The following is a 26,508-nucleotide window of genomic DNA, read 5'->3' on the forward strand; positions in this document are numbered from 1 at the left end:
TTTTTTTCAGTGAAACAAAAACTATCAAGTCAACGAGGGGAGAGTTTGTAAGTCTTTGTTTTGGAGTTGGAGTGCTTCTTTAGCTGGAGTGTGTCCCATCAGCCTGGCACAGTGTGGCACTCTTGTCCAAATCCACTGAGCCCTTCAGTAGTGCTACACCAGCCATGAAATGGTCAGACAGTTCTGCTGTTTCCATGAGCTAGTCAGGACCAGAGAGAAACAGAGGAGATGGGGCAGGGCGAAAAGGAGAGGGTATCAAAGGAACATTTGGAAGTATAGTTTGCAGCCAAACACAATCCACTTTGTGCAGTAAATAAATCCGTCAGGGGCTGGTGGATTCAGACTCTGAACGCTCCACTCTCAGCAATCCACTGGAGCAGAGGAGAAGTGATGCGTGTTGATGCCTCTGTTGGGCTCTCAGGCTCCCGTCTTTCTCTTTAATGATGACTGGAGGGCAGGCAGGGCCATACTGAGAACTAGAGATTTTAACAAGGAGACAGCTCGAGGGAGTGGATGGCATGGGAATGATTTTGCCATACTTCTTGTTCATGTGTTTTGCATTTGTTTCATTACCCTCAGTCCAGGGTTAATGCAAAGACTGTATAAGTGAAGACAAAACATCTGGATTGCCCCGTGGTGGCTGGTTGCAGTATAGGTCATAAGCCCCGCCCCCTCCATGTTAGCGGATGGCACATGGGCCAAACAAAAAAATCAAAGTACATGTCACATACAGTACATTTTTACCAAAGATGGTTTATGTCACTTGAGGTACTTCTTATCATCCTGATGTTTGTTCAAGTGTTAATTTTATGATAGGTTTGCTTTTTATTAGTTTTTTGATGCTATAAAAATGGGGTGAAACATCATTATTGGCAGCTGGGATTGAGTCGCGATTGGTCTGGTGGGTGTATGGGCGGGACTTCCATACCATAGCTCCCTTGCCTGCTTCACTTTTGTACAGCGAGAGGAAGTGGAGACGCATCGTCCATCTTTATAAACAGTCTATGCTCAGTCAGAACCCACTCAAGTCTTATGTGGAAGATGTTGCAACCGAGCTTACTGTCTTTCTATCTCTCCTCTCCTCTCCTGTCTCTCTCCAACTGTGCCATTACTCAGTGCTCTTAGTGCTGTGGCTGTGTGATGACTCTCCTAATGGCCTGTGAAGTCAGTCCCTTTCCTAATGGGCTGTTCTGTCATCCTGCGCAGCACTGAGTGACATGCAGGCAGCGGCCTTCCCCACCATCCCGCCGCTTTTCTCCCTGCCCTGACCAAGTTGCCATCAGTTGGACAGGCGGGGTGACAGCAGCCCTCACCTGTATCTCCGCAGGTCTGCAGCACTGTCACTTTGATCAGGCCAGCACAGGATCAGGCAGGTGTCAGGACAGAGGCCCTACTGACTGGCCTCTGAGCTCGCAGCCTGACATGGCTCGAGGGAAATGTTGACTGCTTAGGTAAAGTCTTGGCAGAACTGTACTCCCATTGCTCTCTAAAGTCAAGACGGTGTCAGAGCTCAATGGGATGTTATTGACTGCTTTTTATTAATAGCAGCGCTGAAATAATTGCTCCAGCATTTCACACTCTCCCACTGTACATCAAGTAGTGTAGTGCGCATGGTGTAACTCTGTGGCTTAATATTAGACCTTAAGAAGCCTCTGGTGCGACAGAGTTGATTAAGTTGGTATTAGCATCACAGATCCCCTCAGCAGTGCTGTGCTTCTTTACAACCAGAGGGGAAAACTGTACTCAATCATCAAAATACCTGCTTGAATTAAAGTACAAAAGTATCTACTGAACAAACAATTTAAGTAGTGAGTAACTTAGTAAATCAAAGAAAAAGAAACAAATACAGACGCACTACTTAAAAGTTATTTTGTTTTATGTGGACATGACATCATTTCAACCACAGATGGTCTTCCTCTGGTGAAGGTAAAGACGTGAACATACAAATGTAATTACGGTCAGTTTGTGATGAAATGTCACACCATAATCTCCTCATTAGATAATCTGCAAGAAACACACATGGACACACGGTAGGATAAGAATGCCAGCAGACCTGGCATCAGCAGACCACCATCCTCCTAATGTGATGTGCATAAATCCATTAAACACTGAACAAATCAAAGTAACACGATGAATGTATCCAAATGTAACAAAGTAAAAGTAATTAGTAAAGTAATAAAATATGTTTTTCCTCTAAAACTCTACTGATGTAAGAGTAAAACGTATGCTGCATTAAAACTACCCCAGCAAGTACAATGTAGTTCCTGAAGTACATGCACTGCATACAATAGATAGATATGAGTGGTACATATCCATCCATCCATCCATCTTCGTCCGCTTATCCGGTATCGGGTCGCAGGGGGAGCAGCTCCAGCAGGGGACCCCAAACTTCCCTTTCCCGAGCAACATTAACCAGCTCCGACCGGGGGATCCCAAGGTGTTCCCAGGCCAGGTTGGAGATATAATCCCTCCACCTAGTCCTGGGTCTTTCCCGAGGCCTCCTCCCAGCTGGACGTACCTGGAACACCTCCCTAGGGAGGCGCCCAGGGGGCATCCTTACCAGATGCCCGAACCACCTCAACTGGCTCCTTTTCGACGCTGGAAGGAGCAGCGGCTCTCTCCGAGCTCCTCACGGATGACTGAGCTTCTCACCCTATCTCTAAGGGAGACGCCAGCCACCCTCCTGAGGAAACCCATTTCAGCCGCTTGTACCCTGGATCTCGTTCTTTCGGTCATGACCCAGCCTTCATGACCATAGGTGAGGGTAGGAAGAAAAACTGACCGGTAGATCGAGAGCTTTGCCTTCTGGCTCAGCTCTCTTTTCGTCACAACGGTGCGATAAATTGAATGTAATACCGCACCCGCTGCGCCGATTCTCCGACCAATCTCCCGCTCCATTGTCCCCTCACTCGCGAACAAAACCCCAACCTACTTGAACTCCTTCACTTGGGGTAAGGACTCATTCCCTACCTGGAGTAGGCAATCCATCGGTTTCCTGCTGAGAACCATGGCCTCAGATTTAGAGGTGCTGATCCTCATCCCAACTGCTTCACACTCGGCTGCAAACCGATTTAGTGAGTGCTGAAGGTCACAGGCCGATGACGCCATCAGGACCACATCATCTGCAAAGAGTTGCGATGAGATCCCCAGCCCACCGAACTGCAACCCCTCTCCACCCCAACTACGCCTTGATATCCTGTCCATAAATGTTACAAACAGGATTGGTGACAAAGCGCAGCCCTGGCGGAGGCCAACCCTCACCTGAAACGAGTCCGACTTACTGCCGAGAACCCGGACACAGCTCTCGCTTTGGTTGTACAGAGATTGGATGGCCCTGAGAAGAGACCCCCTCACCCCATACTCCCGCAGCACCTCCCACAGTATCTCCCGGGGGACCCGGTCATACGCCTTTTCCAAATTCACAAAACACATGTAGACCGGTTGGGCATACTCCCAGGCTCCCTCCAGGATCCTTGCGAGAGTAAAGATCTGGTCCATTGTTCCACGACCAGGACGGAATCCGCATTGTTCCTCCTCAACCCGAGGTTCGACTATTGGCCGAACCCTCCTTTCCAGCACCTTGGAGTAGACTTTACCAGGGAGGCTGAGAAGTGTGATACCCCTGTAATTGGCACACACCCTCTGGTCCCCCTTTTTAAAAAGGGGAACCACCACCCCGGTCTGCCACTCCTTTGGCACCGTCCCAGACTTCCACGCAATGTTGAAGAGGCGTGTCAACCAGGACAGCCCCTCCACACCCAGAGCCTTGAGCATTTCTGGACGGATCTCATCAATCCCTGGGGCTTTGCCACTGTGGAGTTGTTTGACTACATCAGTGACCTCCGCCTGGGAAATTGACAATGATCCCCCATCATCCTCCAGCTCTGCCTCTAACATAGAGGGCGTATTAATCGGATTCAGGAGTTCCTCAAAGTGCTCCTTCCACCGCGCTATTACCTCCTCAGTTGAGGTCAACCGTGTCCCATCCTTACTGTACACAGCTTGGATGGTTCCCCTTGGAAGCTCCTCGCCACAGCTTCAGCAAGGGAAACTTTGAACATTGTCCACTCGGGTTCAATGCCCCCAGCCTCCACAGGGATGCACGAAAAGCTCCGCCGGAGGTGTGAGTTGAAAGTCTGTCGGACAGGGGCCTCATCCATACGTTCCCAATTTACCCGCACTACCCGTTTGGGCTTACCAGGTCTGTCCAGAGTCTTCCCACACCCCCTGACCCAACTCACCACCAGATGGTGATCAGTTGACAGCTCCGCCCCTCTCTTCACCCGAGTGTCCAAAACACACGGCCTCAGATCAGATGAAACGATTATAAAATCGATCATTGACCTTTGGCCTAGGGTGCTCTGGTACCAAGTACACTTATGAGCATCCCTATGTTCGAACATGGTGTTTGTTATAGACAATCCATGACTAGCACAGAAGTCCAACAACAAACAACCACTCTGGTTTAGATCTGGGAGGTCGTTCGGGAGCCCCATGCAGGACTCCAGTCAAGGTCTCCAAGAAGGCCGAATACTCCGAACTCCTGTTTGGTGCATATGCACAAACAACAGTCAGAGTTTTCCCCCCCACAACCCGCAGGCGTAGGGAGGCGACCCTCTCGTCCACCGGGGTAAACTCCAACGTAGTGGCGCTCAGCCGGGGGCTTGTGAGTATCCCCACACCCGCCCGGCGCCTCACACCATGGGCAACTCCGGAGAAGAAAAGAGTCCAACCCCTATCCAGAAGTATGGTTCCAGAACCGAGACTATGCGTAGAGGTAAGCCCCACCAGATCTAACCGGTAGCGCTCCACCTCCCGCACCAGTTCCGGCTCCTTCCCCCACAGAGAGGTGACGTTCCACGTCCCCAGAGCCAGCGTCTGCTGCCCGGGTCTGGTCCGTCGAGGCCCCTGACCTTCACTGCCACCCGTGTGACAATGCACCCGACCCCAGCGGCTCCTCCCACAGGTGGTGGGCCCATGGGTTGGAGAGATGGGAGCCACGTAGCTTTTTCGGGCTGTGCCCGGCCGGGCTCCGTGGCAAACCCGGCCACCAGGCGCTCACCGACGAGCCCACCATCTGGGCCTGGCTCCAGACGGGGGCCCCGGGCTTCCTCCGGGCAGGGTCACTCCATCTCTACCTCGTTTATCCATTGGGGTTTTTGAACCATTCTTTGTCTGGCCCCTCACCTGAGACCACTTTGCTTTGGGAGACCCTACCAGGAGCACACAGCTCCAGACAACACAGCCCTCAGGTTCACAGAGACACACAAACCTCTCCACCACGATAAGGTGATGGTTCACGGAGTGGTACATAACTTAACAAAAATACCAAAACGAAAGTATTTCAAAGAAAGCCATGTTAAGGAAACAAACACGAGACTGTTCTAGAGAAAACAAAGAGACAAAAAGATCCAGAAGCACTAAAACAAAGAATGGGGGGAGTAATTTTTCACAATAAACAGGTGTTCTTTGTCGTTCTCTTTCTTCTGCAGCCAAACAGCCATCAATAGCATGTAAGGGACATTGATTTTTCACAGAGGCTTTTTGAAACCTTCCATTGATCCACACACTTCTCCTGTGGCAAAGACGCATTGATTTCTTCTGCTCGGGTAAATAAAGACTCAACGTAACCAACCCCTTCCTCCCCCCACCACCACCCAACTCCCTTAACCCTCTATTAGAACAGCCGTCAGCAGAAAAATTTACAAAACCCTGATGAAACAACAATTTAGCCAAGGAGCAAGACAGGGTGTGACTAAATGTTGGTCCAGTAAAATGCCTTTTTTATTGTACTGTTCACTGAATAACGGAGAGAGAGAGAGAGAGAGAGAGAGAGAGTTGTTTTGGTCAGTCAAAGTTGTTGGTGCAGGTGGCTGGGTTGGTTCAGTGGGCAGAGCAGGCGCACATGTACTGAAGAGGTTTATGCCTCGACGCAGAGGTCCAGGGTTTGAATCTGACCTGTGACAATTTCCTGCATGTCTTCCCCCTCTGTCTCCCCTTTCTCACCTAGCTGTCCTGTCAAAAATTAAAGGCGGAGAAGCCCAAAAAATTATCTTTAATCTTTAAAAAAAAAAATTTGGTGCAGATGAGGTCATAGCACCACTGTATGTGACTATTAATACACATAAACGTGTAGAGAGACCTGAATTGGTATGATATAATATATTGTGTTCATTACGTCTGCATGCTATAGTAAGACTGGTAGACAGATTGTGTTACCTTTGAGCAGGGCCAAGCTAGCTGTTTTCCCTCTGTTATTCTGTCATCATGTTAAGCTAGGCTAGCTGTCTCTTGGCTGTAGCTTCATATTTAATGGGCAGATATGACAGTGGTATTAATTTTCTCATTTAGCTTTTGACAAGACCGTGAATAAGCAAATTTCCTAAAATGTTAAACAGTTCCTTTTAGGCTAAGAAGCATGTCACTTGAAGCATTTCTAGTTACATAGCTTTCCCTCACATGGGACTGGCTAGTATAGGTATCTAGACATCTGCAGTATATACTAGTATATATACGGTTTGACCGGGACAGGCCTGATTTTGAATTGCTTGTCCCGAGTCCCGACAAAAGCCTGTCGGAACGCTAAAATGTCCCGGTTTACACCAGGAGCAGCCGATTTTGCCGGGGCTTCAGCCCTGAATGTTTTGAGTGTAGCCCCGAATGTATCTTTGTCCAGTTTATTTTTCCGAGGCGAACAGAAGGGGCAAGTGCAGGGTCTGACCATGCTGTATTTGTTGCTATCACCTAGCAACTGTCTCTATGTGAGGTTGTGAAGCTGTGAAAGGTGGAAGGTTTTCGGAGGAATCATAGTCAAATCAGTCTAATTCATTGATGCCATCAACAGCAATCACTTAATGCACAGCAGACTATGGTGCAGGTAGATTATTTTCTGAAATAAAGTGACTTTATTCTTGTAATAGCCTATTATAACTTTATTTTTCACAAAATATCGCAACTCCTCCAAATCACAGAGAACACAGATATATTTTGAATGTGCACAAAGAACATGAGCAGAAATCTTGCTCCAACATCTGAAGTATTGCTATCCAGGGGTTTATTAATAAATAAAAATGAATTAATGTATCATTGAGGTGAATAATTGTCATATGCACATTTAAGGAGGTTTCTTCCCCAACAAAAGACGGAAAACAGGAGAAAAGTCGATCCAAAGGAGAATAAATAGATGAAAGCAATACAGAATACCTGAGATACTTACTTATATATACTTAATATATTCCATTATGTTTTTATGTTTGGATTGTAATCTGTGTTTCTCTTCACATAAAGATATTTGCAGCATACATTGATTCAGAAAAAAGTAGAAATAGGTGCATAAAAACCAGAATGCAGGAAATGAAGTGTTTAATACTCAAAGATTTTTATAAATAATTTTAATTAGTTTGGTGTTATTGGAATAAATAATACTTCAAAAAATCTTTTTTAGAAAAAATCTCAACATAAATGTCACACTAAACTGAAAAAGGCTGTTGCTGCAATTTTGTTAATTCAACAGGAAAAAATGTTTATATGTCTGACCTTGGCTGGCACGTGTTCACGTTAATAAGCATGTGCGTGCACAAGCACTACGGCACTACGGCAAAGTGTCCCGGAAATCTGGTCACCCTAGTATATACAAAATCATTTCTCACAGCATTAGCCTCTTTTCATTCATTCCTCTCTATTTTTTTTCTTCCAATTGTTCACCAATTACATCATTTTTGTACTTGTCCTCTTCTTCTCTTCTTTTCAGCCTCTCTTCTCTTCTGAAACCTGTTGTTGATTCACTTCTAAACTTACTCTGCTCTGGTTAATAGTTTAATGTTTGTCTAACACAGATATTATTTTGAGAGAGAAGACATCCATTTTAAAAGCCGGAACAAGGGATGTGAAAACATTTTATTGGGTAATATTTCTTTGGAAGAACATTTTTCTTTTATGTCTGTCTTCTTTGTCTGCCAGCTGTCCTTTAGACAGAAAAGCCAGATATTCCGATAAAGTGTGGCTGCACCCCTGAATAATCACAGGACATTATATTGACAGCAATACCATAGAGAGAAACAGCAGCTACAGGAGCAATAAGCCAAATAAATGGGTATTTGTCTAAAGCCATTTATTGACTGATATGAAAAGAAAGAGGTTTATATGATATCCTGCACTTTCGAAAAGTCATTTGTATCAGTAATTTCAAAATATGTCTAAGAAAAAGGAGCGTGCATTTTAAACGGTACGCAAAATACGGACATTTTTATCTGATTCGATGTGTGTTGCAGTGCATCTGGTTGTGTTTACTGTACTCGCTGCAGCACCTGTGCTCCAGTTTCTTCATCTCTCTCCGTGGAGCACGTTGAGAAAAGCGTTTTCTGAGCAGAATGAGAGAACCTTCCCTGAGGTGTCTGCTTTCTCCTCTGAGTACATTTACCAGTGATTAATGACTGCTCCGCTTCACTGACAGACACGGCAACAACAAAAACACCAGAAAGACATACAAAAAAGACAAACAATCTGAAAGGGAAGGAGGAACACAAAGCACCATACTGTACAAGTGAGCTGGGGTTGATTGCATTGGAGAATTTCAGTGGGGACAAAGACTTGAGCGGGTGTGATAGAGAAAGCAACACGAGAAAGCAACAGAAAGAAAGGAAAAGGAACGAGAGATGGCATGCCGGGCTGGACCAGGATTAGATATACCGAGATTAAAATAGAGGCACGTCTGTGTTTGTGTTTAGGTCTGATAGGCTTCCCGGAGAACTGCTGTTCACGGCCTCTTCCCTTGAACCAGCCACCACCCGGCCAACACCAGCACTGCACTGATCTAGCCTGCCCACTTCCTCCTTTTCCACTCGCTCCTGCTGAGATGTACGCTCACACACACACACACACACACACACACACACACACACACACACACTCGCACACACACACACACACACACACACACACACACTCAATCACAAACAAACATACACATGCATACACGATGCAGGGAGAAATTACTTGTCATACACAGGCGGCAAACAAAGGATCAGTAAATCTCAAGTGCCACGTTGTTTTCTTTGTATATGCTCATTGTTTGGGGTTTTGTTTGGTCGCATTTCTGCTTTATCCCTGAACAAAGAGAAGCAAAAGCTAAGTCAGAAAAACAGGATTCCATCTTTTTTTTTTTTTTTTTTTTTTTTTTTTTTTTTTAACCTAGTCCACCAGAGAAACCGCAGGATGGTGAAACACAGGGATGTGAGTATTTAAGGATCACAGTCCAATCCAGAGCTCAGTCACTAGGAAACCACATTGCTGCCCATATGGAATGCTTTACTAATGTTGAACTGCACAGAACATTTTCTGGGCTGAATAAATTCAGGCTGTGAAAACACTGAAATTTGTGGTTACACTAAGTCTATCAAACACATGAGCTGTACAGGATGTGCTCTGCTGTATATGTATTCAAGCATATTTCGTTCGGGGCTACGTTTTGTCTTGTATTCTTTCGATGTTCTTGTGCACTGCGAAGGTCCTTTTCTTGGCATGCGTACAACTTCAACACACATACGCTGACTTTGCACACTCACGTACGCACGCATGCACACACACACACACACACACTACATAAACTCTATTAAGCCGGGTAAGAACAGAAAGAAACAATAAACTTCTTTCAGATATGGGTGGACCTCCTGTAGAGTATGAAGAGGGAGGGAAGAAGGAATGAGAGACCTTGGTCCACTCTGGGGGAAGAGTGCAAACAGTCGGGTCAGCATCTCATAACACATCTTGGCTAGTTGGCTTTTTCTTTGATTTCCCCTCTTGAAGAATTCACACAAGGTATTTCCTTTCTAAACCCCAGCTGCGAGTTTCCTTCCAGCACAAACAGCCCCTGTTTGGAGACATTGCTAATCGTTTGGCTAATATACACACTGATCCTCTTTTTTTAAGCCATGCTAGCGCCTCTGCTCTATGGGTGGCAATGTTAGTCAGTAGAACCACTATTTTAGCCACTAACCTGCTGACTCTGCTGATTTGCTCTCCTGACTTTTGCTCTTGCTCCACCAGCATGTTGATATTTTGGGATTTTAGTTAAATATATCTACAACTATTGGCTTGATTGCCATGAAATGTTGTATGGACATTCACAAACCCCTTAGGATGTCTTGTAATAACTTAAATAGAACCTCAACATTTCCAGTTGCACCACTATTAGATCAAAAAGTAAATGTATCTAGTACTTTGGCTTATAACTGAATACCTGCAAAAATAATGACATATTATTCATAGTAACCGCTAAACTGAGATTTGTTGTATTAAGCTCAATGCACCACTGTGCTTCAGTGCAGCCTCACACGGCTGTAAAATCTTAGTCTTGTTCACAATCAAATAACACATTTATCTCAAAAAAAGATATTACGGGAGCCCAGATAGCCCTGTTGGTAGAGCAGGCGCCCATGTGGAGAGGTTCGCACTTCGACCTGCGGCCCTTTGCTGCGTGTCATTCCCCCTCTCTTTATCTGTCCTGTCAAAAATAAAGGCAGAAAATGCCTGTTTACCTGTTCTATTCATGCACAAGTTTAAAAAAGAAAAGAAAAAACAGCTATGGTGAAGCAGGATAGCCAGGCCTGACTTATGATGGCAGGAGTAAAACGCCAGAAAAAGTTGAGTGCTTTACATTGTTACTTTTGCTAATGGAGTCTTTGTGATGGAGGAACAAGCTCTCTCCTGTCTTTTTTGAGAAGTCAGATCATTAATGAAACATTTGAACATAAAAGCGATTTGACCATCTTCTGCATAGCGGGATACTGAGAGAGAAGAGGTGAGGACCTGAGTATCTCACGCAAGGAGGTGATCGAGGGCAATCATGAAATAGGAAGGGGATAGCTTCATGGATTCTTCGACAGCTCAGTTTCTGTATGCCTAGTTCTGATTCAACGATCCACTTTTTTTCCACTAAGAAAAGTCTGGTCTTGGCATATAACAAATACCTCATGGACTTAATTTCCTTTCCTCTAATATTAGTAAGATCAGTGTAATTACATTTATCATTCCCAGGAAATGGGGTCGCCTACAATCTCCTGGTATTGACGAGGAAAACAAATTGTTACTACATTCATATATTTGTCAGGAGCATTTGCTCTTGGTTCCCTGTTGGGTTCAGGGAAGTGAGACTGAAATGTAATTTTCACTGTTTAATATCTCATTATTTTAAAATTAGTGGCATGAAGTCCTGATTAACATGTTCATCCGGCATACTCAGCTATCGTTTTTCAACTATTCGTTATTTTTTTCAAAGAGAAAGATTTCCAGCCGTTGCTGCTACCACTAAGGCTTTACAGTAACAAAACAAAGAACAAAAAAATCTGCCTCAGCCACCCACTCACTCATACAGGCACAGACAGCACACACACACACACACACACACACACACACATGGAGAGATAAGCACACACATGTTCACAGATTTCTCTCTGAAATTCTCTCTGATATGACATCAGGCAGCACCAGGCGGGCTCCCCCCTGGGTTCAGTTGGTGTTAAATTAAACAGTAAGTCATATCACCAAAAGACACAAGAGTTATGTGTGAGTCAAGGGCAACAGTTCTGGGCTCTTTAATAGAAGATGAGGAGGACTTTATGTACCAGATAAATAACAGCTTAACAAACAGCCCCTGTCTCGTCCCCTGGAGGTTGGCCTCGGTGACCCTGTGGATCATTATGAAGGAGAGCCAAGAATCTCTTTTCCTCTAAAGACATGAAAAAATAATGTGCAGTGAAATTGGAAAAAAGATATTCGGAGGGGGACTCAGGGAGGTGGGGACCAGTGATGAAACGGGAGGGCTTGAGGGTGGCAGTGATTGCCGGTGATATGAGACAAGGTCGGTCAAATAGAAAGGACAGGTCGACAGACGGGTTGGCAGTCAGACAGACAGAGGGACAGGATGACTGTAGAGCAAAGAAGTAGATACGGAGGAAATCATGCAGGCATATCAAACAGACAGACAGACAGACAGACAGACAGACAGACAGACAGACGGAAAAGAAGAAAGAGATGTAGGCATGGCATTTTTCCCATCAGGTAATACTTTCCTCCCACCACGCTTCAGTAACGTTTGCCTGAGAGACGGACCAAACAGAATCAAATTTGATTCAACACAAAGCAACAGCATTTAGAGCAAATGAAAGAAAAGAGTAATTGCCAACAGGAAAAGTACTTCGGCATGAGATTGAATTGAATTGAGGCGCTTTTGGATGCAAGTCCTGTATTGTAAAATTCTAATCTCACTTAATGTGCTTGTATTTTTTCTATTTTCCTCTCTTTGGCTCTTTTCTTTCCTGGAGGTAAAATCAAAATCGAGGCCTGCACCAGAATAATCTGATGCTATTTGTCATTTAAAATGAAATGCCTCAGTCAGAATCTTTTCATGCAAGTATAATGGATACTGTCATGGGGTGATCATGTTTTTGTATTTACACATACACACACACATGAAGATCTGCTACATGGATACATCACCACAGTGCACGTATGTAATAAAATTCCTCACTGCAATGAAATTCTTTACAGCATCTCAAGATGAAACAGCTCTTAAGATAAACCGTTTAGCACTACATAAAAAGTTGCTGGTATTTTATAACTTGTCCTTTTACTCTGCAGGTTTCTCATTGCTTCTTTCTTATGAGTATTTCTGGCCAATACTCCCTGATGCTGCTTTACACATTTTTATTTGCTTTTCATTTTCAGGAGAAAAGAACATTTCCTCCTAACGCTCTATAAAAGCTTTAGCATCCCACTTTGCTCATAAAACCCGAGTGATGCATCACTCTTTGCACAGCGCCTGGCTTCACGGCATACAGTGGAAACCATTATGGTTCATCTGAGGCTGTGCAAAACGCTTCTTTATATAGGGTGATTTGGTTTGGTTGCTATGTAGTCAGTGTCACTTTTTAAAGAGGACTCAGCGTCAAGCCAAGCGGCTGGGGAGGCTGGTTGATTTCAAGATTTTCAGCAATGTTTTCATGATGACTTCCGGGAATAGAGACAGGTTCCCAGAAACTGACCTCAGCTGGCTCTGGTCCCTTTTTTGATCTGTATCAATCAAGGAATGACAGGCCAGCTGCTTTTGTAAAAAAAAGCAAAAACCACATGTACACCAGCCATCTGTGTGTCATCCTTATGATGCACACGCTTGTGCTGGAGCAAAAATCCAAAGGCGTAAATCCACACAGACACAGATGCATGGCTCCACGAACATAAACGCACACACACACACATACACACGCAGACACGCACACCTCTTCACTCTTCCAAGGTTCATTTGTCAACATGACAGCTGGACTCTTGCTAAGGTGGAGTTTGCCAAGCAGAATCCCTCGCTTGGATAGTGGGAGCTAGAACATCCTTGGAAACATTCTGAAACACACTTAGAGGCTGCAGCCGTGTGTGTGTGTGTGTGTGTGTGTGTGTGTATGTGTTTCAGTGTGTGAGTTTGTCTTGTGTTTGCATGCATGTACACGTGAATGTGCAACTTTTCAAAACACCCAGCAGCAACATGGCAAGGTCCAGCCCCTCTTCAGTTTCTGCCTGTGCTTGGCAGAGGCATACTTGGCAGGGAGCAGCCCATTTTGTCAGGCTTCCAGTCAACCTCAAATGTGCACACACTGCTCCCGCCTCTACCTGAATACCTTTCCTCCTTTGATTTTTCCTTTGACATACATCTGGGTTCTTATACATCTGTTTACCTCTTGATCCCTCGAAATATTTGTCCCCTGTTGGTTGAAAGAAATGCTCTGTATGCTTTTCTATTCAAACAGCCCTCCAGCTGCCTGTTACCACTGGAAATGTGTCCTTGCAATGATGTAACTGACTAAATTGAAAAAGACAGTTTGAGACCATTTTTCCCCAGCAGCATGGGATCACACATGGGTCACCCATGTCTCGTTTAGGGGGGGAAACTCCTCTTTCTCACAGTATAGATCCGTCCTGCCAAACGGATGTCGTGTCAAACAAGTCCTGGCAACTTCCCCTAAACATCACGTTTCCAGCTAAAAGGGACTCATGCTCTGCCACAGAATTTTGCTGATGCATCCAATTCACAGTTTAATTTTTTCCCCTTGCACTCTCGTCACTCTTTCTTCCCTCCATTTTCCCTCTAGTCTGCATTTTTCCCCTTCACTGCTGCTTGATGGATTTAGAAAGTGAGAAGAAGACAAAGAAGGTAGGGGATGGGGAGGAGAGGGAGATAGTGGTGTTTGAAAGGTGGACAGTACAAAAGTGTGTGTGTGTGTGTGTGTGTGTGTGTGTGTGTGTGTGTGTGTGTGTGTGTGTGTGGGGGGGGGGGGTGGAATCTGCAATAGCAGCAGATTCCATGCCACTGTCACCCCTCTCTCTCCTACAAGTCTCCAACACTCTTTCCTCTAATTACCAAGATTGGGTTTCCTCAGGATGAAGGCATGAGGAAGGAAAGTGGAGTAACAGGGGGTCCTTGATATTGTCCTTGTCAAAGCCTCGGGGAGCGACTGGGGAAGTCATTCATGCATCCATCACACTCCCGATTTCACAATTTAATCAATTTTGTAATGAAAGAGAGTGACAGAGAGAGAGAGAGAGAGAGAGAGAGAGAGAGAGAGAGAAATTGACGGAGAGAGAGAGGGGGAATGGTGGGATCGTGGGTGGTAGCCCTCACACTCTAACCCTGCTAAGCCAAAGCTAAGGGGTGTGGCGCTCTTTGTTTGCCACTACAATGGCTGCCTTATTTTCATTCTCCCTGCCTAGAAGAGGAGAGTGAACAGGGCGAGTCATTCCATTGTTACCTCCAGGGAGAATAGCACCTCTAATTTGCCATAAGCCTGCACTATTACGCCAGACTCCTTTCACACTGCAATAATTGGAAAAGTCATTTACTGCTTAACTTCCATTACCCAATGTTATTTTCACTAATGTGAAGGAAGGTCTTTTAATAATCTCACCTGCGTCAGTTCTGACTCTCATTCAAATGACACAAAAGCTCACTATCTCTCCATTTCGTTCTGTCACACTATCACATGGACCAATAAGCCAGATGAATCTGAAAACGCATCCGTTTGACCCTCCGTCCTCTCTGTCTCTGTAATTCTGAAAATGACATTTTTGCGTTTTACTGCAGATCGGTAAAATTGAACTTTTCAAAAGCAATGACATAAGCCTGTCCATACATATCAGGGAGCTGTGTGGCAGTAGAGTTAAATGTGCTGTAATCGAAACTGAAAACAAGTGGGCTGAGATTGCCTACACATGGCTCTAACGGACCATTCCCAATTCTTCAAATACCGACGCTTTGTCACTGCCCTCGGCATCTGATACCAACACACAAGGCACTAGAATTCACACACGGTCGCACCAGCTAAGCAGAGCAACCTACATGCCGATGTTTAGCATGAATACCGTTTACCATGTTCACCAACTTAGTTTAGCATGTTAGCATACCAGCATTCACTAATTAGCAATTAACACAAAAGATGACAAATCAAAATACTTACCTGACAATAGCACTGAATGAAAAATTAGAGATCACCACTTACAACTAATTGTGAGAGGGACATGATGTTCGTAACAAGTTAGGGTTAGGGTTAAGGTTAGAGTTAGGGTTAGGGTTAGAGTTCATGTGTCATGACTGTGTCATGTGTTCATGACAGTGTCATGTCACTCTTCTGTAGATACCTTCAAGTAAAGTGTAACCGTGTTTCCTAGTGTGACAGGCAGCGATGCTTCTGTTACCTCTAACGTCTGTTTCGTTGCATCAGAGATAGGTCTGCTAGATAAATCGTTATAAAATCGCGATCTTGAGTCACCCTGTTCACAATAAAATTTTTGGGGGGCATTTTCAGCCTTTACTTTGGTAGGACAGCCCTCACAAAGTTCAGGGCTTCACCCTCAGCCTATGACAAAGCGCCTTTTAGTCACGCGTTTCACTCGTCGAGCGAGTGCGATAGTTCGGAAATAAACCAAATGGATATTGATGAAAACCCAGGTACTAGTGACGAGAATCAGCCAACCACTCAGTTTCAAACCAAACTCGTTCCGAAAAAAGGCCCGCATTCAGTGGTGTGGAAGTATTTTGGATTCAAGCAGGACAACGAGGGTCAGTCTGATGTTATTGTATTGTTCATTGTAATCAATCCTGACTTGTTGAGACATTTCAATCAAAAGCGTAACAACCCCATAGTAGCTCAGGGGATAGGGACCACAAATGTACAAAACTTCATAGCAAACCATTCAATAATTTCGGAGATATTTCAGTCTGGATCAAAGTGGTGGACCGACCACCAACAGACTGACATTGCCATGCCTAGAGCCACACCACTAGCATAGAACATTAGGGTGGATGTACATTGTTCTCACAAATTTAATAGGCTTAATGGGCACTCTCTTTCTTAAACACATAGCTGCAGGTGTGTCTGTTCACGCAGGGTCCATGCAATCCTTGCCAGCTAATGAATACAAGATGTTATGCAGTTTCTGTTTTATGTTTAAGTTGGTAAGCATTTTTGAAAAACCCAACTTCAGACTTAGATACTCAACATCAATCCTGTGCTACCTTTTGAAGAGATACAATGCTCAACATCAAAGCCTGAGCAAAAGTCTATGTTTTGAAAAGGCCACAGGAAAGCTTTTAATGCAGACACTTTGCTGACTCTCAGCAAAGCACACAGGGTGTCTTTATCTTTGTGCGTGCACCAGAGTTCATTTGACAGATGGCGTGTGCATGTGATATGCAATGCCACCTAAAAACCTTTCTCTTGGAGAGGCTCTTTCTCTTTAGAATTAACCACTTTGTTTGTGACCTGTTGGCCAATATCTGTATTTCTTGCATGTCTTTTAGGCTATACTGTACTGTTGAAGAAACATATTTCTGTTTGTTCCTGTGTGCATTTGTGTTTGGAGTCGCTATCCCTGTTTGTTGGGCTTTAGAGCCGTAAAAGGCCCTGGTTCAGCTCTTTAGGGGTTTGCTGTGACTTTCCTGTCTGCAAGTGACTGTTTCTGCTGTCCTACTGCTCACTGAACCAGTTTTGTTCTCTGTACCAGCAGCACACTACAGCGCACTTAATTGGCACTCTCATGACAGGCCTCGTGTTTGTGTGTGTGTGTATGTGTGTGTTTCTTTTTATGTTTGTGTATGACATGCATAAGCCAGATAGGCATACTTTTTTCTCAATCTCATGGCCCTGTTTTTTGTGTGAATTTGTTTTGTTCTCACAATTTGCATTTGTCACATATATATATATATATATATATATATATATATATATATATATATATATTTTGGGCAGTGATGACCTAAACGTTAAAGATGTGAGCTTGTGACCGGAAGGTTCAATCCCCCGGACTGGCAGGATAAATGTGGGTGATCAAAGTGAAAAGCAGCCCTCACTCATTACCACCAGTGAGGTGCCCTTGAGCAAGGCTAATAAACCTGAGTGCTCCATTGGAGCTGCCTAGTGGTCAACAGATTAGACTGTGGTTGGACTGGACAGCTTCCAGGTGAGAATGTGTAACTGTGTGAATGTGAGTGTGTCCTGTAAAAGAGAGCATTGCTCTTAGTAAAACTCCCCCTTGAACAAATAAAGGATGAATATATACTGCGTGTATATATATACGTAGTATACGTATATGCTGAATATATATGTCATAATGTAGCCTAGGAAGATAACCTTACAGTAAAAATTATTCATTCATCTAAAACTGGAGGGGTTTTATTTTCAAACAAAGCTTTACAGTGGCAGTCTACCAATCATTAAAGCTCTCTGGAAGATATAATGCAAAGAGCTGCAGGGTGATTCAAGTTCAAAGGACACCTCCCTTTTAATGTTTTTGCAATTGAAGGTTTCAGTAACCAAATCCAAAGGGATTTTAGGAAATGACTTTCTCACATTATTTTTTTTAGATGAGTCTTGCTGTGGTTTCTGTTTGCACTCCTCTCTGGCAAGAACAGTAATATAACATGTGGCCAATGTTGAAACCACTGTCAGCCACATCTTATGCATATCTCTTATGTCATGTGCTTCAGTAAAATGGACTATGTAAAAACAAAATAGCCATGAGCATCAAGGCTGTTGAAGAAAGCTTAGCTGAGGTCATCATTCCAAATATAAACACATTTCCTTTTATCCCTTGATTTCTTGAGGAAATTGTGGAAATAAAAAACTCAACCTCTGAACAAACTTTCTGAATGCACAAGGATCTGAAGTACCGAGACTGTATCATTTCTATAGTAATTGCTTTTCACCCGCAATGCCCCAAGAACATTACAGCAATGCATATGGTAATTGCAGTTTTCTCTACATGCTAAACTGCAGGTTATCTTCAATTATACATACCTGTACTTCAAAAGCATCCAAGAATAGGAAAGCTCAATTATAATACTGACCTGTTATATAATGGCTGTACCTATGCACCGGCTCACTAAAGAAAAAGAAAAAAAAAACACCTTATCATATGCAAGCATGCATCTGTCAGGTAGGCCTGCAGATTAAGGTACTGTTAATCAAATGTAGAATATAGAAATGTAGCATAGAGCAAAGTAGTTATCATCTTTGAATTGTGGACCAAAGTAAAATACAGAATACACCAATACATCATGTTTGAAATACTTTTCTAATGCACTGGTTTTAACACGGAGCTAACGGTTCCATGACTACTGTTTTGTCAGTGAGATGGGCTGGTTTTTAACATGATTGATTGATGAATGGGTGTTAAATGAAACTTTTGTGAGATAATCAATCTGGCTGGCACACATTCGCCTCCTCTTCCATCACTAATACAATAATCTCTCCATTCTATCTCCTTGCTTGGTTTAGATTACAAACATATCATCTCCTTCAGTGTTTTTGTTGAAACAGTACCAGGTCAGTTCTAACTTTGAAATATTCTTGTTTTATTTCCTTTTTTCTGTATTGTCAAATACCTGCAAAACACAGTGAGTATGCCGGCATAGACAGTGTCTGTGAAAATTATTTCGAATGGAGCATACTGGAGCCCTGAGCCTCTCCATGTTCCTCCCCTTTGTTTACATATAACACCTTCTCTCCTAATCTGCCATGGTGAGAGTTGCGTGGGCTGAAAGGCAAACAAGTGCAATGGTAATATGCTAAGGAACACTCTGGTTTCACACAAAGCAGAAATGTCCGTCATTGCCCGAGTCTGAACTTGAAACACCTTAAAAAATAGAGCCAGCCAACACAAACCAGAATAAATCGAGTATCTCAGGTTATAGTAGGGACCGAGCAGGTAGGCACAGGGTTTTAGATATTTTTAAGGATGTTTTTTTATTTACTCCCCCCAAAAATGAGAAAATATAAAGCAAAGGAAAATAAACAAATTGTGCCTTAAAAGAGGTCATGCTTATTTACAGCAGAACGCCATGTTAAACCTGCTTCCCTTCTGGTGCCTCCTTTAATTGAAATGTGACTGAAGGCAGTTTGTTACCGCGCAGGCCAGCCATGTGAAAGCCAAATATTCAGTCTCCTGTTTTTGGTCTCCACCAACTCCTGACAGAAATATCTCTTTTTAGCTGCTAAATGCTCCCCTATGTTCACCAGCTGGTCGTCATATGTGTCTGTCATTTGGTGCTGGGCAGGTAGTGTACAGTGGGATTGTAGAACTTTTTCACTTGAAACAATGATGCCAGTAGGGTAGTAAAAGTGAACCAAACCAGTAAAGTTGCGGTCTGAAAACCAAAACTGGCTTTAGGAGAACTGCAGATGCGGGTGATAATTCCCTGTGTTTTAGTTTACTCTGTTAGAATGTTCTTCATCTCTGATCATTTTGAGGTTGTACTGTAGATTATGTTGGAGCTTCATTGGATAGCCTTATGTTTATAAGTATTGTTTCTACCCCCATGTAACGTTATGGGGGTGGATTAAATATAAATATTTATTATATTGCATTACACTCCGTCACACTCAATACTTGCAATTTGGATTAATTTCATTTGAAGCTATATCATCATCATATTATTAAAATATGTATATCTACAACCAGCAGTGCAGTCATATATCTTAAGTAGTAGTAGTTTGATACATTTTAAAGTGTTAGTTAACATGCATTTTTAAGTGAGAATTAATTCCTCTGCTCCCCAGTAACAGTGGTGGTAGAACGGCGCTTCTGTGTTATTCATTCCCCTCTCTTCATCTCCTCTTCTCTGTTTTCCCTGAAGACCTGGTGCCATGATAATTTCTCATTTGATTCAGTTTTGCCTGGCAGAAGGGAGCTAAGCTCACTGATAAGATCTCCTTAAGAACCAGACAAGTTGTCAGTAATGAAGGGAATTGCTTTGATCCGTCGACAAATAGGTCATTTAGACAGTGTCTGGTTTCTGATGCCGGATGATACAGTCATGGCGCTCTCTCTCTCTCTCTCTCTCTCTCTCTCTCTCTCTCTCTCTCTCTCTCTCTCTCGCTGCCTCTCTCTCTTTCTCTCACTATCAATCTCTCTCTCTCAGTTGAGCGCTTCTTCTCCACTCTCTCTTTATATACACATATACACAGTATCAAGACAATGGTAGAAAAATTAGAAGGAACAAAAAAAATACAAAGAAAGAAAAAACTGAAAAACGGATTTTTATTATAATTGGCACTGAAAATAAATTTGTTATTTATGACCCAGTGGAGAGATTTGATGTGCATGTGAGTGTGACTGTGTGGTATTGTGTGAGGTGCTAGATAGCAGTGTAGGGTGTAGAGAGAGAGTTTCCCTCTTTTCATTAAAGGATATAAAAAGTACTACAGTCATGCAGTTATAAGAAGCTCTTTTTGCTCATCTCATGCTTGGCTTTTTCAACACATTCCCTATCTTTCTGAAGCTAAAATAGCAGAAGGATAGCGAGAGCTGCTCACCATTGAAATTACATCCTGCCTGACGCAACATTCACTGATAAAAGGAGGAGAATGATAACATGCAACGACAGCTAGCTAAAATCCATTATTGGATCTGTTAATGTATAATCATGTATATATGCATGGTATTTATTACATACAGTACATACATGCATATGTATACCCACGCACAAATGTTTGGTAGAAACAGATGAGGAAAAGGATTCTGGCGCCATCCCTCAACAGTTTTACATGAACGTTGTGGGAGGGTGAGCTAATTGGCTAGAATGGCTGCGGAAATGTGCAGCCGAATCCCCCCACCAAGCAGCATGACTTGGAAAACGGGTGGGAAATCAGGGAGGCGGGGAAAACCCAAATGAAATTGTGGAGAGCTATCACTTCCTAACTGGTGAGGATTTATACTCCACTGCCAAGGCCAACGGATTGAAGTAATTTCATTTTTCATGCATGGCTTCTGTCCCCATGGAGACCTGAAGCGCAGAAAGAAAGAAAGAAAGAGAGTGATGAGAGACCAGCGAAGGGGAGAGATGAGAAGGAAGGGGAGGAGTGGAGATGAGAGAGAAGGAGTTGGAAAGGAGAAGGGAGGGCAGAGAAAAGGAGAGAGACAAGGAGAGGGGAGGAGAAAAAGGGGATCAATGAGAGGGGCAGACAGTTTGGCAGAGGGATGTGTAATAATTGCTTGTATTTTCTAATGCGACAGGAAAAGTAGATAGTCAGTGTGCTGCAGTCTCTTTGCTTTTCCTATAGAGGAGGGTAATGGAGGTACAGTGAGAGTTTTACGGAGCTGCTGGGTGGATATTTGTTAGTTTGTTGGTGTTTAACGAGTAGAGTTTCTTTGTAGTAATTGCAGTTGATGCCTGCACTTTATCTTTTCTGTCAGCAGTAATTCGCTCAGATGTGTGCAGAGCACTCTGACGTTCTTCTCCCCCTATTCCCCAAAGAAAACCCACATACAGACATGTACAAATAGCATTAGTGGGATGTTATGACACCTCATCTTGCATTCTTACAGGGAAGGTGTCTATAACTGATCACATTTGTTTGATTAGAAAGACACACCTAAACAATATTTTTCTAATGGAGAGTTGATGATAATGTTGAGGCTGATGAAGCGGAGGAAAATAGTGATAATGGCATTGTCGGTGAGGGTGACAGGTTTTTATTTCACCAGTAGGAAGAGTCAGGATGACACCTGTCTTATACTGTATGTCCGTTTCCTGTCCTTGTTAGTTGCTCCAGCTATTTTCTCAGAAGGGCAAAATTCCTAGTGTGTCAAAAGTGTGGCTAAATTGGTTCCCCGAGTGGTGAAAGATGGAGACAACCTTGGACAGTCTTACTCTTGTGATGCACTCAGACTCTACACTGAAGTAGTCATTGATTAGAAGAAAAAGGTTGGCCATTCCTCTGTCTTTGTGTGTGTGTGTGTGTGTGTGTGTGTGTGTGTGTGTGTGTGTGTGTGTGTGTGTGTGTGTGTGTGTGTGTGTGTGTGTGTGTGTGTGTGTGTGTGTGTGTGTGTGTGTGTGTGTGCACCCGCATACTGGAGTAAGTGTATGATTGAGTCATTTTGATACACCCGCTGATGTTCACGGGTTGTCATGTAGTTAATGGACAGAAATGGGATGCTTGTAGGGTTGGACTCTATTTGGGCACTAAATTGAAAAACTCCTCCAAATGAGTCCCAATTAGACATAATTTCAGTCCAAATCACAGGCCTAGCAGTGCACTTAATGCACCTATTAGCTGTCTATCAGGAAAGAAAAGCTGAACTAGCATAAGCAGGCCAATTTCTTAAAGAACATTCTGCTTCCGCTCTAAATTAGTTTGTTGTATTGCATGTTGTTGCTTCCCTAATTACACAACAATTACAACCTCACTTTCCAATGTAATTGTCTTTTTGTTCAGCACGTCTGTACTCCAAGCTTGGCCCCGCAAACCTTAATAAATCACTACCTGACTGTCAGTTAACAGTAAATATATGTTGATTTCATCTTTTCCCTCCCCGAAATATTGAATTTAAATCTCTCTTTTGAAGCAGTCCAATTCTACCAAACAGAATGCATAGCGCTCCCTGCGGCAGCACTAATGAAATCCTTGAGTGTGTGGTAGCTAGAAATGCCAAACTGTGATGAATGTATGTTTGTGTGTGTGTGTGCAAGGGTGCGTGCCCTGTGCATCTGTGCGTCTGTGTGCATGTTTCCAGTGAATAATATGCAATATCAGATTTCTGAGGTTGTGAAAGGACAAAATTATTAAACTCAAGGGCTGTATATCCCAAACCGGTCCATGAATAATGAACGCCCCACAGCACAAATTGCACCAATAGGTGTAGGTCAGCTGGGATAACTTTGAGTTTAGTTTCCTCAGTGCAAGAGAGGAATAAAGTCTTGGTGAAACACAGTATGAGACTTTAAATAAACACTTGATTGATTGATTGATTGATTGACTGTTCCTCTCTGTTTGTTGTGATGCAGATTCGTTCAGACCAGGACAAGGACATCTCGATCCGATACAGCATCACTGGGGTGGGAGCAGATCAACCACCCAATGAGGTGTTCAATATCGACCCCGTGCTTGGAAAGATGTTCGTCACCAAACCTCTTGATCGAGAACATCGCTCTTCTTACCATGTGAGTGTGTCTAACTTTCTCTCTCTATCTCTCACATACACACACATGCGCACGCACGCACGCACACACACACACACACACACACACACACACACACACACACATAAAGTTAACCCTTCAACACATATGCCCCTATACCTATGCCCTAGTTCTACGTTATAAAAAGGCCCTCTCTTATAATAGAATGAATAATATAATACAACTGACTGACAGATAATTGCAAGAAAAAAATAAATGTGTGTGTGTGTGTGTGTGTGTGTGTGTGTGTATATATATATATATATATATATATATATATATATATATATATATATATATATATATATATATATATATATTTATATATATATATAGAATGAGAGGAATAAGTACAGTAAAGCTCACAGAAGAGAAATAAATACTGTATATAAGCTATAGAAATATTAATTTTATTTTATTAATATATGTTTGTGCCGTTCTGTGTGAACAGTGTAAAAACTAATAAAAAAAGCTAATAAAAAGTATCTATAAAAGCCCTCTCATGTAGTAGTATTGCAGTATCTTGCAGTATTTACTTACCACTTAAATATGCATGAGATAACAGACAGTTGTTTTAGATTTGATTTATTCTTTCATTATTTGGTATATATTTCTCTTCTAACATATGGAGAAAAAAAAATCTGCTTTGAAAATAATTGAATTCAATCCATTCAGTAAACATTACATAAGAATATTGCAATGCAATATTACATTAAGCCTCAAATACATTGCAACACAGCAACTACAAACATTTCCTTGAAGAGTTGTGTTTGTGTGTTCTTGTACTTTGATCACTGTGAAGAACAATTAAATGTTTAGTGCACAATGATGATGGAATTACCAATTTGCACGTTTTCACTCAAATTGGTAAGGCAGCGCTATGTTCAAAGCATCTGGATGCAGTGAAGTATAAGTCAGAGGGTGCATTAATAATTAAGCTCTCTGCCGGTCACATTACCTTTGTCATACTGTAGCTTTTAAACTGCGGTGCCAGTAACCGAGAGGAAAAAATGACTTATTGAGTGGCAAGATGTGAAAATGTTGGGATATGCTCTTAATTTACTTTTTTCTGAGAATGAGATGAAAAGATCAATGTCATTCTCATTAGAGGATGGATGCCCGAACAGAGCCCGTCGAGCCGGGCCGGGTTCGGACAGATATTTAGAAATGATGTTGGGGTTTGGGTTGGGCTCGGTCACATCAGCGCGATAAGGCATTGAACATTGTAAATTTAAAAAAGCTCATTATGTAGGTGCGTGCCTGTGTTAAAGGAACACGCCGACTTATTGGGAATGTAGCTTATTCACCATAACCCCCAGAGTAAGACAAGTCCATACATACCCTTCTCATCTCCGTGCGTGCTGTAACGCTGTCTGACGGTTCCAGTATTAGCTTAGCCTAACTGCTCTTTAATGTTTTATGTAAAGCACTTTGAATTGCCCTGTTGCTGAAATGTGCTATACAAATAAAGCTGCCTTGCCTTGCCTAGCCTAGCACAGATCCTGCAGGTGAATGGTTCCAGTAATCCTACTGCTCCAAATTGTGACAAAAGTGACAAAATAACGCCAACATGTTCCTATTTACATGTTGTGATTTGTATAGTCACAGCATGTACACAAAACAACGTAACATGAGACACAGCCATCTTCTAACCATAAACAAGCTGGGAAATATATTCTCAGACAGGCTTGCTGTGAGCATATCACTCCGCCAAAGTACTATTTTCTTCCGCCTAAGAATATAGTTCCTGGTTTGTTTAGGGATAGAAGACGGCTGTGTCTCATGTTACGCTGTGACTCTACAAATCACAACATGTAAATAGGAACATGTTGGCGTTATTTTGTCACTTATTCGGAGCAGTAGGATTACTGGAACCATTCACCTGCATGTTCTGTGCTGGCCTGATGCCGCTGGAGCCGTCAGACAGCGTTACAGCACGCACGGAGATGAGAAGGGTATGTATCGACTTATCTAACTCTGGGGGTTACGGTGAATAAGATAAATTCCCAATAAGTTGGCGTGTTGCTTTAATGTGCGCTTGTTGCCCCGTGTGCGCTGATGCGCTCATCTGTTGACATTTCCGAATGCCTTCCTACAGTTGCTTAATAAAAGTGGGCTTTCCACACAAACAAACGTACACGTGTCATTGGTATGAGAAAAAAACGAGATCGGGCTCGGACATAAATATATTAATGCCTGTCGGGCTTGGGCCGGGTTCGGACAGAAAAATGCGGCCTGATCCGCACTCTAATTCTAATGTCTGTGTGCTAAAGAAACAGTTCAACATTTTAGGAGATGTTCCTATTTGCTTTCTTGCCAAGAGACAAATGAAAAGATTGATATCACTCTCTTGTCTTTACACTAAATATGAAGCTAGCTTAGCCAAGGAAGCAAGGGTTGATGCATAGGGGTGCATCCCAGGTTCTTAAATTGCCTCACCGGCTCCTCCACGTGCCTCCCTTCCGAGGAAGCATGGGATAGACGCAAGAAAATCATGTGAGGAGAGGCAAATGAGGAGGAAGTGAAGACACGTCCATCTTTATATACAGTCTATGATTGGAAGCAGGGGAAAACATCTAGCCTGCTTTCAAAAAATTCTGTCCATAAGTACCTCTAAATCTTCCACATACAAACAAAAATGTTAAAACGACAAGTTGGGTGGGTTATTAGGAGGTGCTGGATTCCTGTTGACACAATGAGGTTGCAAGGCAACTAACAAAAACTGCATTGACAGGAAGTCAGTGCACCCAACCAAGATTTAATTAGGGGTGCTGGTATACAGAGTTTTTGAACTTTGGACAGAGGCAGGCTAGCTGTTTCCCCCTGCTTCCAATCATTATGCTAAGCTAAGCTTATCACCTACTGGCTCTAGCTTTATATGTAACGCAGTCATGAGTGGTGTCGATCTTTTCATCTACTTCTCAGAAATAAAACGAGAAAGCACAGGTTACCTGTACATAAACAGTCATGTAAAAACGACCCAGTGCAGCAAGCATGGCCAAACTCACAAT

General features: G+C 43.0%; 1 protein-coding gene across 1 annotated transcript in view; it reads left to right on the forward strand.

Moving 5' to 3' along the window:
* Positions 1-26,508, forward strand: part of LOC114558067 (cadherin-4) — a 246,031-nt gene that overhangs the window by 173,765 nt on the left and 45,758 nt on the right. The window contains exon 6 of the mRNA XM_028581788.1: positions 23,324-23,479. Coding sequence (XP_028437589.1) covers positions 23,324-23,479 — 156 coding nt within the window. The remainder of the gene's footprint in view (positions 1-23,323; positions 23,480-26,508) is intronic.

This window comes from Perca flavescens, chromosome 7 (genome assembly GCF_004354835.1).
Source record: "Perca flavescens isolate YP-PL-M2 chromosome 7, PFLA_1.0, whole genome shotgun sequence".
NCBI classification, from domain to species: domain Eukaryota; kingdom Metazoa; phylum Chordata; class Actinopteri; order Perciformes; family Percidae; genus Perca; species Perca flavescens.